Genomic DNA, 14433 nt, shown 5'->3' with positions numbered 1-14433 from the left:
TAAAATATTTTGTGACAGTGGACTTCTTTATATATCTCCATATATAAAGCAATCTACGTTGCTGCCTTGTAATTTATCCTTAATAATTATTTTTATTCCTCATTCTTTGGAATTGAATGTCAGATGTCTGTTTTCTGAAGGTATTTTAACTGCATAAATATTTTCTAGAATCTCATTTAGGGTTACTAAATGTGTTATAGTTATACTAATCTAGAAGTAGATGATGTATTTTAGCTTTGCCTTCACGAAAAATTGTTTTTAACATGTATGTCTTGAGATAATACCAGAGGACAGTGACATTTGACATGGCAGATGTTGATCATTAGTCAAATAATTGAAAGCACTATTCGTTTGTTTTTCAGAGGTAGCATCTTATGGATTCTTCTTTTGACTATGTCTTAGGATACCTGCTCGGAAACACCTCACTTATGTTATAGGTTATAACACCTCTCTTACGTTGAACACCTCACTTACGTTTAGGCTCTCTTTCACAGAGGTAAACAGAGATAAACTAAAACAGTCTTTTGAAACACTTTGTTAAATGTGCTCTAGAACGCATTCACACATACATGTTTGTAAACGTTTGAAAACTTCTGCAAACAAACCATTGCCTTCTTTTACTTTCTTTTGTATTCTTTTTCAATACAGGAAATGTATGAAGTTGCCAAGAAACTTTGTTCTTTTTGTGAAGGTCTTGTACATGATGAACATCTTCAGCACCAAGGCTGGGCTGCAATTATGGCCAACCTGGAGGACTGTTCAAATTCATACCAAAAGCTACTTTTCAAGTTTGAAAGTATTTATTCGAATTATCTGCAGTCCATAGAAGACATCAAGTTAAAACTTACTCAGTATGTTTGCCATTAAAATGGATATTTGTTTAAAATGCCTTTGAAATTTATCAGTAGGTTTAATCACTGCAAATTTGTTTCTTATAGGCCATATATTTATTATAACTGAGGTTTATTATTTGAGCCTTTTCTGATAGTGCTTTGTAGGTTATAGTTTTTAATTTAAAAATGATAATTCTGTTTACCATGTATCTTATGAGTCTCCCACATTTCTTTCTCTTGAATTGTTTTACTTGTAATAAGGCCCCAAATACTTTTGAAGTCATTTATAAAACCAAGAATCTTTGCTTATATCTTGTCCAGTAAACAAAAGGCAAGATGTGAAAAATAACATCTAACAGAAGTAGGCACATTTCCAAACCCTGGACAATGGAGGAAAATTTTAAGTTCTTTGTAAATATTACCATCCTGATGCAGGTTTGATGAGGTGGAAAAAAAAAAAAGTCCTGTTTTTTTTGGAGACTGAGTCTTGCTCTGTCACCCAGGCTGGAGTGCAGTGGCATGATCTCGGCTCACTGCAACCTCCGCCTCCCAGGTTCACTCCATTCTCCTGCCTCAGCCTCCCGAGTAGCTGGGACTACAGGCGCCCGCCACCATGCCCAGCTAATTTTTTTTTTTTTTGTATTTTTAGTAGAGACAGGGTTTCACCGTGTTAGGCAGGATGGTCTCAATCTCCTGACCTCATGATCTGCCCATCTCGGCCTTCCAAAGTGCTGGGAGTACAGGCGTGAGCCACTGCACCCAGCCAGCCCATGTGTTTTCAATGCTCATTAAGATGGCAAGTTTTAGTTCTTTGCATAAAAGTACATTTAATACACATTGATTCTTTTTTTAAAAGGGCTATAGTTAATGTGAAAATGTAACAGTAATTCAGCATGAAACTAACCCTTATTGTGTGTGTGTGCATATGCTTTTAGCATTTTGTGTTCAGGTTTTTTGTTTTGGATCTGTAGATTTTTTTTTTTCTTTTAATTATCTTGACCTTGAATTAGAGGCAAGTAGCATGTTCTGGTTTTGATCTTTGTCTTTTCTTTTTGTTTCTTTTGTTTTTTTAAATTTGGGTAACCTTTTAAATTCACATTTCTCTTTTTTGTGGTATGAATATTAGATAGATTTTGGCCTTAAAAAGGGAAAAATCTTGGGAGGAAAGAGAAGGATTCATTAAGACTGGAAAGATCTTTTTAAAGTTTAAATGAGAACCTTTTCAAGTAACTTTTTCTATGGGTTCTATTAGCTGTATCAATTTAAAGTAGGGACCTACATCATATTGCATATGATTTTATAGAAGTTAAATCACTAAGATTTCATATATTCCCCATGCTTTTGACAACATAAACCTATTTTTAGGGTGTTATGAGTACAAGAGTATCTTTATTAGGATTGTTATTTTTATCCTGTGCTTTCAATATATCAGATATATTTGATTTACTTAAGGCCATAAGGTTATATTCTAAGATACTGCTATGGTGAATCTTTTTGTAAATTTAAATTTGTTATCTTTAAGGTTTTATAAAAGCCTAGTGTTCACTTCTTTAATATAGCTAGCTTTACTTTAGAGTGTTGTTTGTTTGTTTGTTTTTGTTTTTGTTTCGAGATGGAGCCTTGCTCCGTCACCCAGGCTGGAGTGCAGTGGCGCCATCTCAGCTCACTGCAACCTCCGCCTCCCAAGTTCAAGCGATTTTTGTGCCTCAGCCTCCCTAGTAGCTGGGATTACAGGTGCCTGCCACCACACCCGGCTAATTTGTGTATGTTTAGTAGAAATGGGGCTTTGCCATGTTGGCCGGGCTGGTCTCGAACTCCTGACCTCAAATGATTTGCTGGCCTCCACCTCCCAAAGTGCTGGCATTACAGGTGTGAGCCACTAGGCCCGGCCCTAGAGTGATATTTTAATGTATTAATGATAGCCTCTCTCTGCTAAACTAGACTTCTTTTAGTGAATAGCTAACTCATAGACTAGTTTATGTATGTATAATGTTATGGAGAGGTGGTGACATTTGTGTATGTAATAATATGTGATTTCATTCAAACATGCTAATTCCTAACTAGAGCAGTCTCATAGTTTTACTGACAGATCTTTTGTATTTTAAGTTTAGGAACTGCAGTTTCAGTAATGGCCAAGATTCCACTATTGGAGTGCCTAACCAGACATAGTTACAGAGAATGTTTGGGAAGACTGGATTCTTTACCTGAACATGAAGGCACGGAAAAAGCTGAGATGAAAAGATCCACTGAACTGGTGCTCTCTCCTGATATGCCTAGAACAACTAACCAATCTTTGTTAACCTCATTTCCCAAGTCAGTGGAACACGTGTCCCCAGATACCACAGATGCTGAAAGTGGCAAAGAGATTAGGGAATCTTATCAAAGTACTGTTCATCAGCAAGATGAAACTACGATAGACACTAAAGATGGTGATCTGCCCTTTTTTAATGTTTCTTTGTTAGACTGGATAAATGTTCAAGATAGACCTAATGATGTGGAATCTTTGGTCAGGAAGTGCTTTGATTCTATGAGCAGGGTAAGTAATGTTAATTTGATATTTCTGTTGTCATTTTACTATCCTAAATATTTTATGTACTGAGAGAATGGGTATTACCTTTTAGTAGAAATTAGTGAGCCTTGGAGTGAAACTTTTAACATAGGTTGAATCAAATTAATTCATAATTTTATTTATGAATTGATTATAAATTTGTGAAGATTATTTGAGATTAATAGGAAAATTTATAGTGCAATAAGAATAATTTACATACAGTAAACTGTACAGGTCTTGAGTGGTTCATGCAAGGAATAACCACCACACAAATTAAAATACTGAAAATTTGATTGCCCAGAAAGTCCCCTTGTGACTCTTTCCAGTCACCATTTCCTTAGAGGCAACCTCTTTCTGACTTTTAAAGAAGAAATTTTAAGTACTGCATCTGCCTGAGATCTTTAAAATTTGAAACATAGATACTGTGTTTTTAGTTGTATTTTATAATTATAGTGAGCTTGTAATTTGGATTAAGGTCTTCTCCAGCACACCTGAAAACCTTTTAAACCTGAGGAATAAATATCCCTTCATATCTGATCCGTAAACTGATGCAAAATCTTTGACACCAGGAAGGAAGTTGATGGGGCATGTTTCATTGTTACAGAAATATTAAATAATGTTGTGAAGACTGCTGTTGTCAAAAGATAATTGTTAAAAATAGTTAAACTTTTCAAGGAGCACGCAGTCGAAAAAGAGTTCATCTTTGATTCACTATTTAGAGCAGGATAGCACATTGTCTGGGATGCCTAAAAAAGAATACATACATTGCTGTTAAAGGTATAGGATACAGTAAAATGGAAAACTAAAAATCTAGGTTTTGTAATTCTTTCAGTGTCCAGTTTCTTGATGACATTCTATAGGCTAAGCATTTCTTTCCATTAAGACATGTTTGTCAGAGAAGTATGTAATATGTTATGCAAAGATTGATCACTGCCAAAAATGAATGAAAGTTAGTGTTCCTGCTTAAACTATTGACTTTGTAGTAGCCTGAAAATACCATTTATGATTGTAGATAATCACTTACATGATTGTGATCAGAATAATTGAGATATTTTGTTTTGTTTTGTTTTGTTTTTTGAGATAGGGTCTCACCCTGTCGCCCAGGCTGGAGTACAGTGGCATGATTATAGCTCACTGCTGCCTCTACCTCCCAGGCTGAGGCAACCCTCCCACCTCAGCCTCCTGAGTATCTGGGACCACAGGCACACACCACCACATCCAGCTAATTTTTTCATTGTTTGCACAGACGGGGTCTTCTTCCTATGTTGTTCAGCCTGGTCTCAAAACTCCTGGGCTCAAGCAGTTCTCTTGCCTTAGCCTCCCAAAGTGCTGAGATTACAGGCATGAGCCACTGCACCTGGCCTGTCATATTTTCTATAATTAAACTGTGCCAGATGTCAGAACAGAGTTATATATATGAAGAGAACCTGAAATCGGCTTTATATTTCCATGTTTAGTGTGAAATCTCACAGAGTCATAGATTTTTTTCACTTTGTATGACTAAAGGAAAGGAACAGTGATCCTCTGACTTAATGAAAAGTCAACCAGGCACAGTGGCCTGTACCAGTAATCCCAGTGACTTGGGAGGCTGAGGCGAGAGGATCACATGAGGCAAGAAATTCAAGACCAGCTTGGGCAACATAGTGAGACTCCATCTCTAATGAATGAATGAATAAATAAATGTCAGAAATATTTATACCTTCAGAAATAGGTATAGTGTTATTACTAAGCAATCGCTTTTTTCTTTTTAGAGGTTAATGCTACTTTGAATAGGCATAGCAACAACATCTGAAGTCTTTGTGATATTTTACATGACCATTATATTACAAAAGCAAAATACAAACTTTTATTTGGTTATTCTTGTTTGTTTCAAAATTAGCTAACATGACTTTAAAGTGGTGCCTATAATGGTGCCTAACATGACTTTAAAGTGGTGCCTATACTCACTAGTTGCATATGCCCATTAGATTTTTTTATTACTTGCTCTATCAAGAAGAGTAGCTATTGGATGCTGGGCCTATTACCTAGGTGCTGGGATGATCTGTGCAGCAAACCACCATGGCACACATTTACACATTTATGTAACAAACCAGCACATGCTGCATGTGTACGCCAGAGTTTAAAATAAATGTTTGAAATAAAACAATATATATTCTAAAGCAATTAAAATCCATTTTGGAAAAATTTATGTATATATTTTTATTTATATTTTACAAAATACATGATCTATAAATGTGATGTATTGCATAATGAATGGCATTTTGCCTTGATGTTTTTATTAGATCAATATTTTTCTCCTCTCAGGAATACTATACTTTTTCTTGATAACACTAGTGGCATTTCTGAAGATGAACTGAGTATGAGATTTCTCTCTGATTGGAGATGGTTTTTTACGCCTGTTTTATTAAACAGGTGTCCAAAACAACTAACCTACTTGATATCTGATTGCAATAGCGCTGTTTGCCAATGAAGTAATAAAAACATATGCCAAGATTTTTTATCCGTAAAAGGAAATTCAGTTTAAATCTATCGTTTTTGCAGATTAATTCCAATTGTAGCAGTATTTGTATCATGTATTTTCAACTGCCAAATTAAAATGTCTTTCTCGGGAAATTAGTCAAGACATAGGTATTTTGGAAATTAGGATTTGTAATCACAGGGGCTCAAATCTGGGCATTGACATTCATTTACTACCTCTGTCATCCATAAGTCACTTAACATGGGATTCCTAGTTTTATATTTTTGTGGATTAAGAGATGCTAGTTTTGTGAATTATTGTTTTTCCCCCATTTTATCTATCAGAAAAAATTTAGAATTGTTGCTGCATTTTTGTAGACTCATTTTTTTAGATTTTAGTGTATTCTTGCTAAAAAGACTCTTTTTTTTGTTTTTGTTTTTTGAGATGGAGTCTCGCTCTGTCACCCAGGCTGGAGTGCAGTGGCACGATCTCGGCTCACTGCAGCCTTCACCTACCGGGTAGCTGGGATTACAGGCGCCTGCCACCACGCCCAGCAAATTTTTGTATTTTTTAGTAGAGATAGGGTTTGGCTATATTGGCCAGGCTGGCTTTGAACTCCTGACCTCAGGTGATTCGCCTGGCTCAGCCTCCCAAAGTTCTGGGATTACAGGTGTGAGCCACTGACCTGGTTTTAAGATTATGCTTGAGTGTTCTGTTTCAGATTATACTACAGAAGGCACACTGATTTGTGTTTCCGACGATTAATAATTGGAAGCGTCTGCATTTAGCACATTTCTAAACTGTTTAGGTTAATGCCAGCATAATTTATTGAGCTTTAGCATTTCTTTCAGACAACTTGTGATTTTAAGGAATATATGCAGGGGAGTGGGTTTAAAGGTGGGAGGCTTAAGAGAGAGTGTAAGAAACTTTGTTTTATAGTTTTTTTCTCAGTTAAAAATAATATTAGCCTTTGTAGATGCCAAAGAGCCCAAGAATAAAAATTAGTGTATCACTGCCTGTTAATTATTCAAAATTGGCTAAATAATTACTAATGAGATTCTGTGGTTTAAATATATGTAATCTAAAACATTTCTTCAAAGATTTTTATTACCTGTGGACAAATGGAATAAAATATTAAGTGCAGTGAAATTTTAGGAAGTCAGCTGGGGACGGTGACTCATGCCTATAATCCTAGCATTTTGGGAGGCCAAGGTGGGAGTATTGCCTAAGCCCAGGAGTTTGAGACCAGCCTAGGTAACAGGGTGAGACCCATGTCTACAAAAAATTGTTTTAAAAATTAGCTGATTGTGGCGGCACATGCCTGTAGTCCCAGCAGTTAGGGATGCTGAGGCCGTAGGATCGCTGGAGCTTATAGTATGAACTGTGATCATGCCACTGCACTCCATCTTGGGCAACAGAGCCAGAACTTGGCTCAAAAAAAAAATTTTTTTAGGAAGTTATGCAAACTTTTTAGTGAATCATCAAATACTCTCCTATGTTTGTCAGTGCAGTTATACTTTCAATGAATTAAGTTAGTTCAGATACGTCGTATTCCGGAGCCCTTGTTTTTGGTTTAAGTTGTTGCTATGTTAAGTTTATGTATAATTGTAATTTTGCCCAGGTTGAACATTTGAACCAATTTTCATCTTTATCGTTCTAATAATTTGTAACCAGGCTTTGATTTGCATAGTACTCGGGTGTAGAAATATATACACATTGGACTCAGTTACCACAAAATTGAGAAAAGTGAGAAAATGTTCACAAATGTACAAGTTTCAGTTGAGACAACATTGTGCAAAACTAGTGGTGCCTATTCTGAAATAATGGTTTTGTTAATTTTTTTGGTGGTGTTAGACATGCAGCCTTTTATTTAACTGCACTGGATTTTTGATAATAACAATAAAGTAGTTTAATTTTAATTGCTTTTGTATGTTCTCTGCGTACAAGACTATGCATTAATCAATTTTTTTCAACTGTAGAGATTAGAGAAGGCAGCATGAAGGAGGTAGTATTTGTCTAGGATCTTTAAATAGAAGGAGAGGTTGACTTAAACAGTATAAGAATTGTGAACAAAGATCAGAGATAGAAAAACACAGTTTATCTTGAAATGATAGACATTTCAGCTTGAAAAGATGAGAGGCTTGATTTTCTCTGATATCAGATCAATGAAGCTTTTGTTGTATTCTACATTTATTGGATATTTTCTGTGGGCAGAAGAAAGTCATTTGGGGGGTTTATTAGGAACAAGCATAGTAAGTCAATAATAGAAGGTTTCATAGTTGATACCCACATGTAGTTATTAGTAAACAGAAACACAGCTTGAGAATTTGTGAGACTGATGAGTGATTGAAGTAGACTTGGGAGTTATCTCCAGAAAAGTTATACTTAATGCTGAAATCATATTGAGAACAGTAAAAATGGGCTTCTGAATCATCTATTTTAGAAAGATTAGACAGAGCAAAAGGAGCCAGAAAAGGATGCTATGAAGGAACCAGTAGAAGTAACTTCCCAGAGCCTGTAAGGTTGGGAAAAGGTTATCTGCCATGCTAACTGTTGAAGAGCCTCAAGTGAAGCAAGGTCATTGGTAGTTTTTGGCTGAGCGGTTTTTATGGAAAACGCAGACGGAAAGGCAGCCAGGTAAAATATTTTTTTAAGGGACCAGGAGCATTACTGGAAAATTTTATAGGTTCCATGAATTTCAGCAAATGTGTATAATTAAAGCCAGGGAACAGGAGAGATGGAAGAGTGAGAAAGCATAATTGAGCAAGCAGATTCGTTGAGGAGCTAGAGATTGAGAATAAAGAAGTTTTATCTTCTGTCTCCAGGAGGGAGATAAGTTTGCCAAAGAAGTTTATATGTTTTAAAGAGAAGTTGCATTGATAAGAGAATTAATGATATTATGCTGACATTGAAAATACCTTTTTCTGAGAGATACTGAGAAGTGATTAAATTGTAACACTGATTGAAATGTGTGATTCCTGAAACTGTATTCCTAATTATGTATTCTAGTGTAAATTTAGTGTTGTCTAGGATGATATTTATCCTGTACTTGACCTTCTTATGAAAGTATAACTTAGAGTACCCATGCTTTTGCTTTTTTATGTCTTTTATCACTTATTTTCTCTCTTAAGCTGTATGTCAGAATAGCATGAAATGCATTTTAAACTATTTGCTGAAAATTGTATTCATATGTGTTTCCTTGTCATTTAGCTTGATCCAAGGATTATTCGACCATTTATAGCAGAATGCCGTCAAACTATTGCCAAACTTGATAATCAGAATATGAAAGCCATTAAAGGGCTTGAAGATCGGCTCTACGCCCTGGACCAGATGATTGCTAGCTGTGGCCGACTGGTGAATGAACAGAAAGAGCTTGCTCAGGTACCTATTTTAGATTTTTCTCAGGAAAAGGAATTTGTAGTTTTTCTGTACACATGTTTTATGTGCAATATCAATTTGGTGTGTACCATATTTTCACTTTATCCTTGAATATTTGTAATGTATTGTTTGCTTGTAATAAAGCAGAAGGGCATGTTCTTAATGGTTGAGTTTCCTGTAGATAAACCATGAAACTGCTACTTGAGGCTGGGGGCAGAAATGAACATTTTTTGGTATGTTGAAAGCGTATGATCCTATCAGTTACTGTGCTAAAAATTTGAATGCTTCCTACTACCCTCCCCCGCCGTAGGACAAAGGATAAGAAATGAAATTTTTTAAGAATAGAAGGAAAATACAAAAGCTTGAAGAATTTACTAATACTTCTAATAGTAATACCTAGGTTTTAGATCTAATTTAATGCCACAATCCTAGAACTGTTGAAAAAGCGGATTTTAAACCAAAGGAAAGTGGTGGAATGGCTAAGAGTGATAAACGTGGACGTTTCTTAGCAAACCAGTGCCTCTCTTAAATTCATGATTGCTTGTCCTTCACCCACCATGACAAGCATTGTGGCAAAACCACCTATAGCTGAATAGTTGAATGTCATAATCAGATTCTGACACCTGTTTTTCTAGTTTAATTTTCCTTGCCAGTATTTTTCCTCTAATTGTGTTCTTTCATTGGAACATATAAATAGTTACATCCCCATATTAACTTTTTTTCTTTTTTCTTAAGGTAAAACATACTTCCTTGACATCATAGTTAAGGCTGATGTGAATTAGAACGTCCTTTAGTATTTCCTTTTAGTGATATGTTCAGTTCTGTCGTTTGAAAATCTCTTTAAATCACCTTGATTTCTGGAGGATATTTTTACCTGGTTCATGTAAAATTCTAGGTTGTTAGCATTTTATTTGTGGTCTTTTCTTTGCCTTTTGTTTGGTTTTTAGCAATTTTAGTATGAGGTGCCAAGATGTGGCATTCTTTGTATTTATCCTACTTTGGGCTTCTAGTGCATCTTGAATCTGTGGCTTAATGACTTACACCATTTGGGAAAAATCTGAGTCAGTTTCTCTTCAGCTCTTGCTTTTCCCTCGCTTGCTTTTCCTTCTCTTTCAGTGATTGCAGTTAGACGTGTTATACCTTTCACCATATCCGTTTCATTTACACTTGTTTCTTGTATTTTCTGTCTTTTTATCCATCTGTGCTTCATTCTAGATATTTACCTTTAACCTACATTTTAACTTCTTCTCTTCTTTAGTGTTTAACTTAGCTGTTTGCTCATTTCTTATTTTTGTTCATTTTTCAGCTCTACAATTTCAGTTTGGTTCTTTTGTTTATATAGTTTCATATTCTCTACCCCCAAATATGTAGTCTTAGCCATTCATCATCTCTTTGATCACATTAATAAGCATATAGCAATTTAAGTCTTTATCTGTTCACTGTGTTGCCTGTTCTTGTGTGTCTGTTTATCTTTGGTGGTGTTTCTTTTTTTTTTGAGAGGAAGTTTCGCTCTTGTTGCCCAGCCTGGAGTGCAGTGGCGCTGTCTCATCTTGCTGCAACCTCTGCCTCCTGGGTGCAAGCGATTCTCTTGCCTCAGCCTCCCAAATAGCTGGGATTACAGGCATGCACCAGCATGCCTTGTTAATTTTGTATTTTTAGTAGAGACAGGGTTTTTCCATGTTGGTCAGGCTGGTCTTGAACTCAGGTGATCCACCTGCCTCGGCCTCCCAAAGTGCTGAGCCACAGCGCCCAGCCATATATTTGGTGGTGTTTCTTATAATTCTCACTCTTAACATTCTTGCATTTTCATGTACCTGGTTTTTTTTTAATAAGAAAAATCAAAGAAATATTATGAGGCCTAGGATAACATTTTCTTCTGCAGAGAATTTATATTTGCTTTTGGTATGTACTTTGAGCAGTTACCATCGTAAATTACTTTAGTTCAGTTTCAGAGATTTGGATGATTGGAAGCTGGTATTCTAGTTATTGGGATGGCCGTTCTACTTTTAGTTTACCCTTAATCATAGGATATAGGTTTTAGGGATCTGAACGCAAACAAATTCTGTTCCATTGTACCTTCCCTTGGCTGGCTCTGGTCTTCAATTTTCAATTTTCTAGCCCTTCAGGGAAGTCAGGACTGCTGACTGCTTATTTTTAATTTTGGACTCCTCTTCAAGAATCAATAGAATTCCTCAGAGCAAAGCATTCCTAGTCACCTAACTTCTCCTCTCGGTTTCGTTCTCCTGGATTCTAGCCCTTTCACTGTGCCTGGCTTCTTCACTGCCTTCCTAGATCTCCCATCCCTAAAGCCACAGGGAGCTTGATCGACATTATACACTACCATTACTAGAGACAGAACTCTGCATTCCTGATCTTTTGCTTCTTCTGCAGTGTTGTTTTTTAACTTCCATAGAATGAATCAAACAAAATTTATTTAACCGTACTTCTTTTGGTGATTATTTAGTTTGTTTCAGTTTTTCCATATTAGAAATATTCATTGCATATCTCAATATACCCATTTTTACATGCATGTTCTAGTATTTCTGTAGGCACAATCTCCAGTAGTGGGATTGTTGGATTAAGGTGTTTGTTCATTTTAAATATTAATTAATAATGTTCTAATGCCTGCTATAGAAGCAAAATCAGTCAACACTTCCAGTATGTAAGGAGAAGAGTAATTTCTCTGTTATCAGTGTTTGCCATGTATTTACTCTGAATTGTCATTTTCCACATTTTCTTCTTCATGTTTTTGTTAGAATTTTTCATATATTGTTTAGATAATTCTTTATTATAGATTATACAGATACTTGTCTGTTGATAATTTATATGGGTTGAAAATCAGAAGCTTTAAATTTTGGTGCAGTCAAATTCATTCCTATATTCATATTATGAACTCATCATTCTATAAAATCCTATGGGGGGGGCGGAGCAAGATGGCCGAATAGGAACAGCTCCAGTCTCCAACTCCCAGCGCGAGCAACACAGAAGACAGGTGATTTCTGCATTTTCAACTGAGGTACTGGGTTTATCTCACTAGGGAGTGCCTGACAATCAGTGCTGGTCAGCTGCTGCAGCCCGACCAGCAATAGCTGAAGCAGGGCGAGGCAGCGCCTCACCTGGGAAGCGCAAGGGGGAAGGGAATCCCTTTTCCTAGCCAGGGGAACTGAGACACACAACACCTGGAAAATCGGGTAACTCCTACCCCAATACTGCGCGCTACCAAGGATCTTAGCAAATGGGCACACCAGGAGACTATATCCCACACTTGGCTGGGAGGGTCCCACGCCCACGGAGCCTCCCTCATTGCTAGCACAGCAGTCTGCGATCTCGCAGCAAGGCAGCAGTGAGGCTGGGGGAGAGGCGCTCGCCATTGCTGAGGCTTAAGCAGATGAACATAGCGGCTGGGAACCTCCAACTGGGTGGAGCTCACAGCAGCTCAAGGAGTCCTGCCTGTCTCTGTAGACTCCCACCTCTGGGGACAGGGCACAGCTAAACAACAACAACAACAACAACAAAAAGCAGCTGAAACCTCTGCAGACGCAAACGACTCTGTCTGACAGCTTTGAAGAGAGCAGTGTATCTCCCAACACGGAGGTTGACATCTGAAAACAGACAGACTATCTGCTCAAGTGGTTCCCTGACGCCTGAGTAGCCTAACTGGGAGACATCCCCCACTAGGGGCAGACCGACACCCCACACCTCACACGGTGGAGTACACCCCTAAGAGGAAGCTTCCATAGCAAGAATCAGACAGGTACACTCGCTATTCAGGAATATTCTATCTTCTGCAGCCTCTGCTGCTGATACCCAGGCAAACAGGGTCTGGAGTGGACCTCAAGCAATCTCCAACAGACCTACAGCTGAGGGTCCTGACTATTAGAAGGAAAACTAACAAACAGGAAGGACACCCACACCAAAACCCCATCAGTACGTCACCATCATCAACGACCAGAGACAGATAAAACCACAAAGATGAGGAAAAAGCAGGGCAGAAAAGCTGGAAATTCAAAAAATAAGAGTGCATCGCCCCCTGCAAAGGAACGCAGCTCATCGCAAGCAACGGATCAAAGCTGGATGGAGAATGACTTTGACGAGATGAGAGAAGAAGTCTCCAGTCCATCAAACTTCTCAGAGCTAAAGGAGGAATTACGTACCCAGCGCAAAGGAACTAAAAATCTTGAAAAAAGAGTGGAAGAATTGATAACTAGAATAATTAATGCAGAGAAGGCCATAAACGAACTGACAGAGATGAAAACCATGACACGAGAAATACATGACAAATGCACAAGCTTCAGTAACCGACTCGATCAACTGGAAGAAACAGTATCAGCGATTGAGGATCAAATGAATGAAATGAAGTGAGAAGAGAAACCTAAAGAAAAAAGAAAAAAAAGAAATGAACAAAGCCTGCAAGAAGTATGAGATTATGTAAAAAGATCAAATCTACGTCTGATTGGGGTGCCTGAAAGTGAGGGGGAAAATGGAACCAAGTTGGAAAACACTCTTCAGGATATCATCCAGGAGAACTTCCCCAACCTAGTAAGGCAGGCCAACATTCAAATTCAGGAAATACAGAGAAGGCCACAAAGCTACTCCTCGAGAAGAGCAACTCCAAGACACGTAATTGCCAGATTCACCAAAGTTGAAATGAAGGAAAAAATCTTAAGGGCAGCCAGAGAGAAAGGTCGGGTTACCCACAAAGGGAAGCCCATCAGACTAACAGCAGATCTCTTGGCAGAAACTCTACAAGCCAGAAGAGAGTGGGGGCCAATATTCAACATTCTTAAAGAAAAGAATTTTCAACCCAGAATTTCATATCCAGCCAAACTACGTTTCATAGGTGAAGGAGAAATAAAATCCTTTACAGATAAGCAAATGCTTAGAGATTTTGTCACCACCAGGCCTGCCTTACAAGAGACCCTGAAGGAAGCACTAAACATGGAAAGGAACAACCAATATCAGCCATTACAAAAACATGCCAAAATGTAAAGACCATCGAGGTTAGGAAGAAACTGCATGAACTAACGAGCAAAATAACCAGCAAATACCACAGTGACAGGAACAAGTTCACATAACAATATTAACCTTAAATGTAAATGGACTAAATGGTCCAATTAAAAGACACAGACTGGCAAATTGGATAAAGAGTCAAGCCCATCAGTGTGCTGTATTCAGGAGACCCATCTCACATGCAGAGACATACATAGACTCAAAAT

At 37.5% G+C, this 14433-nt stretch overlaps 1 protein-coding gene across 2 annotated transcripts in view; it reads left to right on the top strand.

Annotated features, from left to right (window-relative positions):
• The window catches only part of RB1CC1 (RB1 inducible coiled-coil 1), a 96891-nt gene that overhangs the window by 39327 nt on the left and 43131 nt on the right, over positions 1–14433 (top strand). For both annotated transcript variants that reach the window (NM_001266144.1, XM_015145334.3), the window contains 3 exon segments: positions 649–851; positions 2940–3369; positions 9050–9220. In NM_001266144.1, the coding sequence (NP_001253073.1) occupies positions 649–851; positions 2940–3369; positions 9050–9220 (804 nt within the window).

Source organism: Macaca mulatta, chromosome 8 (genome assembly GCF_049350105.2).
Source record: "Macaca mulatta isolate MMU2019108-1 chromosome 8, T2T-MMU8v2.0, whole genome shotgun sequence".
NCBI classification, from domain to species: domain Eukaryota; kingdom Metazoa; phylum Chordata; class Mammalia; order Primates; family Cercopithecidae; genus Macaca; species Macaca mulatta.
The sequence above is the reverse complement of the archived record's forward strand: the minus strand, read 5'-3'. Positions and strand labels throughout refer to the sequence as shown.